The sequence below is a fragment of the Epinephelus moara genome, chromosome 21 (genome assembly GCF_006386435.1).
Source record: "Epinephelus moara isolate mb chromosome 21, YSFRI_EMoa_1.0, whole genome shotgun sequence".
NCBI classification, from domain to species: Eukaryota; Metazoa; Chordata; class Actinopteri; order Perciformes; family Serranidae; genus Epinephelus; species Epinephelus moara.
In genome coordinates, this window is record NC_065526.1 from 768,964 (window position 1) to 775,484 (window position 6,521).

The 6,521-nt window shown below is 42.9% G+C and overlaps 1 protein-coding gene across 1 annotated transcript; it reads left to right on the top strand.

The window, feature by feature from the left end:
- The first annotated feature begins 118 nt into the window (after window positions 1-118).
- Window positions 119-6,125, top strand: LOC126382692 (PEX5-related protein-like). Its single transcript, XM_050032715.1, has 2 exons — window positions 119-591; window positions 905-6,125. Exons 1-2 carry the CDS (start codon window positions 398-400, stop codon window positions 1,101-1,103), a joined length of 393 nt encoding a protein of 130 aa, XP_049888672.1. The 5' UTR covers window positions 119-397; the 3' UTR covers window positions 1,104-6,125.
- The last annotated feature ends 396 nt before the right edge of the window (window positions 6,126-6,521 follow it).

Genomic DNA, 6,521 nt, shown 5'->3' on the forward strand with positions numbered 1-6,521 from the left:
ATAGTATAGCATGTCGTCAAAAATAATGAAAAAACTCAAAACATCTTTGAGCAAATATCTCAAAATTGCTATTTTAATGATATTAAGTGTTGAGCACTGGTGCTTTCACTTTGTATTTACTATAATGTCGTCTATAATATGAATTTATCGGATCTATGATCACGAGAATCAGAAAATGACATCACTTCACTTTTTTCAGCTTTTATAACCAGCAGAAGTCGACACTCATCGTCTACTCTGGTGTGCTGATGTTATATCCACACACCATCAGGCCCTGTTTGAAATCTGACACGTTGATGCTGGAACTTGAGGTCTGAGGGTCAAAGGGAACCATGCTGGATCACCTGGTGGTCCGTCTGCAGTCAGACCCTTCACCTGGATGTAGTGTGATGATGTCATGACGGTGTTACCTTCCTGTGTGTTTCCTCTTCAGGACTACCTGCTTTGGAACCGTCTGGGTGCAACACTGGCGAATGGAGACCGCAGTGAGGAGGCTGTGGAGGCGTACACCAGAGCTCTGGAGCTGCAGCCTGGATTCATCCGGTCCAGATACAACCTGGGGATCAGCTGCATCAACCTGGGAGCTCACAGGTAACACATCAGCTGTCCTACCTGTGACTCACACAAACGTGGGCTAAAACACCAGAGATACAGAACCAAACGTGGGCTAAAACACCAGAGATACAGAACCAAACGTGGGCTAAAACACCAGAGATGCAGAACCAAACAGTCATAGTAGTGTTGGCTGTATCTACTTGATGCGACCCGTTGATGTGTTTGTTTGTAACTCTCGGTGATCACAGTGATTTCATACTCTTTAAAATGAACGTATTCAGTTTGATTTCTTAGTGTGATTACAGTCGATGTCATGCAGTCCTTGTCTGGCCTGGTTCTGGTCCTGCAGGGAGGCGGTCAGTAACTTCCTGACGGCTCTGAACCAGCAGAGGCGGAGTCAGCGCTGCAGCCACCAGCAGATGTCGGCGAACATCTGGGCCGCCCTGCGAATCGCCATCTCCCTGATGGACCGGCCCGAGCTGTTCCAGGCCGCCAACATCGGGGACCTGGACCTGCTGATGAGGGCCTTTGACGTGGGCGACGTCTGATGGTGACGGGGGCGGCCTGGTCGGACTGAAGGTTGTCTGTCGGGTCAGCTCAGAGGAAGTGTGAGTGTTGTCTCCTAGAAACAGAGGACCAGAGGGGGACATGGGCTGGATGTGGACAGTTTGGTATGAAACCAAAGAGACAATGACGTCCGCAGGAAAATCCTTCGCAATATAACAGCACAACCCTTTAGCTTTCTTTAAGAACACTGTCCTGTTGTCTCGGCGCTGATGACGTCATCAGCAAAGCACGTCTGCAGATCCTTCAGGTCCTTTAAAGTTTAAACCGTCCAGAATACGAGTCTTCTACATCACTATAACAAGCTGGAGAGGAGTTTCTCTTTAAACACACAAACAGCTCTTCATTCCTCTTTTATATTTCATCATATTTTAGTTTGAAGTCTCAGTTTTCATTTCCTGTTGATACAAACTCAACTCTACAGAAGAGCGTCAGCGTCAGAAAAACTACACCAGAGGAAGATTTGACGTCAGGTTTTCAGATTGTCCGTCCGTATGTCTTGTTCTCGTGAACAAGGAATTTCTTCAGATTTGGCACAAACGTCCTCTTGGACTCAACAATGAACTGATTAGGATTTGGAGCTTGAAGGTCAAAGGTCACTGTGACCTCCCAAAACATGTTTTTAGCCATAACTAAAGAATTAATTCACTAATTCTGACCAAACTTGACACAAATGTCTAACAGGATAAAATAATGAAGGTCAAAAGGTCAAAGGTCAGCTTGACTGTGACATCATCATGTTTTAACGTCATATCTCAGGAACAGAAGGGGAGACATTTGGTCAGATACTGAATTGGTGACTCTAATCTTGAAACTGTGCTGATTGTATAGATCTTCTGTGTGTGAAGCATCCATGTTTTCACTGACATGGATGGAGACTGTCAGAGACACTGGACTGGTGGGCGGAGTCATACAACCACAGGGCGGACTGGTGGGCGGAGTCATACAACCACAGGGTGGACTGGTGGGCGGAGTCATACAACCACAGGGCGGACTGGTGGGCGGAGTCATACAACCACAGGGCGGACTGGTGGGCGGAGTAGGGCCACCCCCTGATCGTCAACCAAAGGGCAGTCGTCCAGAAAGGTCATTAGTCAGCAAGTTTTCATTGGTTGCTTAATCACAGAAAAAAAAGGAGCTACACTCAAAATAAATCCGAACTATATGACTGAACCATGTGGGACTTTAATTTGAAAGGACAGACACAGGAAGTGTCCACGCTCAGCAGTCAGACAGGAGTCAGGTATCGACAGATATCTTTCCCTTCTTCTGTAAATATTCAGTCTGATGAACATGTTGATCATGTTAGTGCAGGGCTACTCAGAGCTTTACAACTGTCCCACAGACGACAGGCCGACACACTTACACACAGCTCCTGGAGGAAGATCAGCTCAGTGCTCAGGGTTTCAGGTGAACAGGATATACGATGCTTGTTATATGAGCTCTGCTGAGTGCGACCGAGCAGCTAACTTCCTGTTTAGCGCTCCACTGACATGATGATGAAATAATTGAATCCAACGGCTCTTCCAAATGTTCTCAGACTGAATGGTGAGACGAGTCATTTCTCAGGGGCTGGGCGACACGTGACGAACCCCGGAAACTGCAGTACCGCTATTTGGCCACTAGGAAAACTGTCTTCCTGGAGATCTGGGTGGAGCAGACGTCTCTGTTTGTCTGTAATCTTTAGTCCAAGCAGTGCTGCTGTTCTCATTTACATGCTCATGACACAGAGAAACACTGGGCATGTGCGAACTGACGATAAGATAAGATGCACTTCAGAGATTTGATCAGGACTCCAGAGCTGACACATGTAGCTGCTCACATGGTGAATAAATAATTCATAAATACAAATCTAGGCCACATGTTGCACATGATGCATCACAGCCCTGACACATGATCTGCATGAGGTCGATATAAACACACAAACATACAGTAATCTTTAAAACGTACACACACACACACACACACACACACACAGAGGAAAAAACGCTTTATAATTATTCGTGAACAAAGGAAACGTGTCCGCAGGTCTCGTAGCTGATGTAGAAATGAAACTCCTCTCCAACACGTTTGATGTGAAGCAAAGAAGAAAAGCAGCTGCACTCACCTGACAGGTCTCAGCCCGTCGGCCATCTTTAACACAAACTGCTGCAAGAAAAGAGACTTATTAATAAAGTTACTGATCACTGCTGACCCAACAGTTTGTAGGTCTCTAAATAACGTGTAATTATTATTTTAAAAAAGAAAACATAATAACTTCATAAATAACTTTTGTCTTTGTTTTCTGTTTGTAACTTTGACCTGCAGTCAGCGCGCATCGACTGAAACTGTGACAGACGGACGTCATCATGTCGTGAGAAGGCTGGAAAGTAATTTACAGTCATATTCAGAATAACGTTATGATCTGTAATATTCATATATTTCATTTATTTTATTGAACCTTTATTTTAAAAGTCAGTTAATTAATTAATTAACTGTTAAACAGCCTGTCAAAGGCAGAATGAACAGAAGCTGACTTCCTGTTCGTCGTCAACACGTTACATCAGAACCTTTAAATGACATGTTTGTGATTTCAGTCTGATCAAAGCAGATTTGAATATTAATATGAATCTGAACTTTGATCGTCAGCTCTCAGGAGATTTAATCTTAAAGGACCTTGAAGGTGAAATTATTGTCTCATCTCTTCTGAACCTTAAAGCTCAATATTAAATTATTATTATTATCATTATTATTATGATAATTATATTCTTTGTTTTAAATTCACAATTTGAATTCTGACAACTTCATTTTAATCTTTCAAATTTCAGTTTTAATGTTGCCGTTAAACTTTTTGGATCCTATCTGATGAAGCTTTAATGTTTTGGGATGAACAGGAGCTCAGGGAGGTCAGTGATGAAGAGGAGGAGGACGATGCAGAGTTACGACTGCTGAGGCTGCAAAAAACACAGACCGTGAATCATGTATTTATTTTTACGTACTGCTCCGCCCTCACGCCACGATCACACAGGAACTGGTTTGCAGGTCACAAAACACGAAGCGCACCGCGCTGATTTTTTTTTTTCATTGAATGCTGCTTGTATAAACACACTTGCTCACACTAACCTTCCTGTGTGATCAGTCTACAGTTTGTGTGTCCTGCAGTAATCAGTGTGTAGCTGCTGCCATGTTGAGGCAGAGGGTGCTGTCTGTAGCTCTGGTTGAGGGTGAGAGGCTGTCAGCAGATAAACAGAGATCTGTGTGGGTACATGAGACCCTAAAAAAGAGGCTGGATCATGGGGAGTACCACCAGTTGGTCCAGGAGCTTCTCCTCCATCATGGACGTTTACAGTACTGCACTTATCTGCTGTTTTCTATTGAGATGGTGCTAACTGTGCTTTGTAAAGTCGTATAGCTCTGGGTATCCAGCAACCACTAACACCAGTTTCTCCTCCATTGGTTACCAACTGTAAACTTGTTGTCGTGACCACCACAGAAGCCCCGCCTGTCAAGTCAACCCACAGGATAATGGGGAAAAAGCAGAGATGACATGGGGCCTTTTCTGCTCTGAGAGTTTTTCCAACTCGAGGAGTTCAGGCGCCTAGAGCACAAAAACACGAGGCACAAAGTTTCATTCTCGTTAAAAACTGATACAAAAAGACGCCTCCAGCTGCTGAATCACTTCCTGTGTGATCGGGCACAAAATCAAGCCGTACTACTTGGTCATAACTCTGCACCCTGAACTCCGACGCTTCTGTTTGTGTTTCTGTAGCATGAAATTTAAAGTAAAAATATCAAGTTGGTGATTTGGAAGATCTAAACGTGATCTGCAGATAAAACGCCACAGACGGAGGTCAGCCTGCTGCTCTACTCTGAAATATCTGTAGTTTGAACTTTAAGTTGTACCTGTGCTCACTGCAGGTTATAACACATGATATCCCTCTGTCATGGTTATTTTGTTCACTACTGTCAGTCATCTGTGCTGCAGCTCAGTCATGTGACATCTCTTCAGCTGAGCAAAGGATTGTGGGTCAGAACACAGTAAAACACGCTGGCGTACAGACGGCACATTCAGCTCCTGCTGTTTGTAGCAAACTGCTTTCATGTGTCGGGACATGTTCGGTCTCTTTCTGGGTGCGAGGACACACAGAGACTCAACACATAAAGTGAGTAACCTGCAGCGAGGTGACCTCCACCTGTGAGCCTGAACCACACTGAAGAAGAACTCTGACACAGGAAATTATAAATCTTCATCACTGACGTGGAAACGAAACAAACGTGATGTTTGTGTCACTTTGTTCCCTTTAAACTCTGAAAGCCATAACAAGTCCCCGCTGATCATCAGAGGACTGTAAATGTGTCCGCTGCTGCACAATGTTTCAAAACTCACCTGCTGCTCCGTCAGGATGTTCTTCATCATCATCATCAGCAGCAGCAGCAGCATCATCAGCAGCAGCAGCATCATCAGCAGCAGCAGGTGGTGTCGCCTCCTGCAGGAACACAAAGGAACAGCAGGTTGAAGTGACGCCACCTGCAGGACACCAGCGGCTCAGTTCCTCTTTATAAAGCTGCTGTTTTTTTTGTTCTTTAAAAACTCGACTGTTTTGTTTCTGTGTCATTTCTCAGTTTGACATTTTATTTTGACGGTGTGTGTTTCCTCACTTACTTCCTGTCGCCGGCTCTCAGGTGAATCTTCAGTTTGATCCCGCAGCAGTTTCTCTGCTCGATGCACAAAACACTCAGACAGCAGAATATATTTATACTGCATCAAATACTGTAACCTTAATATCTGCAATATCTCATGTTAACCTGTCGTCAGCTGCCTCTGTACTCGCTCTGTTTCAGCTCGGAGGTTCGTTTAAAGACGACTTGAATTATTTAACCTCCAGCTGAGAGCTCATCGGACTGAGAGTGAAGGAAACGTCTTCAGAGGCAGACGAGCTGAACGCACACAGATAAATACAGATTTAATGGACACACAGAAACACTGACCTGATGTCTATGGGGTGCCGTTTGTAAAGTGGCTCACGCTGAAAATAACATCAACATTTTGCCACATTTAGCTTCAAACAATGTTTAAAAAAGTGTGTGAATTTTTTAACATCACTTTTTACCACATTTACAGCAATATTTGTTAACTTAGAAATATATTGAATAGTTAAATCTAAATATTAAATGTGACACCTAAATGTTAAATGTTAAATCTGAATATTAAATCTAAATCTAAATGTTAAATCTAAATGCTAAATCTAAATCAAAATATTAAATCTAAATCTAAATATTAAATCTAAAGGTTAAATCTAAATTAAATCTAAATGTTAAATCTAAATGCTAAATATAAATATAAATGTTAAATCTAAATATTAAATATAAATCTAAATCTAAATGTTAAATCTAAATGCTAAATATAAATCTAAATGTTAAAT

Bases quoted from the DNA above. Each gene is read 5' to 3' on its own strand.
- LOC126382692 (XM_050032715.1), top strand. From the start codon at position 398: ATGACGGTGTTACCTTCCTGTGTGTTTCCTCTTCAGGACTACCTGCTT. The intron at 592-904 runs GTAACACATCAG...CTGGTCCTGCAG, and splicing joins ATCAACCTGGGAGCTCACAG to GGAGGCGGTCAGTAACTTCC.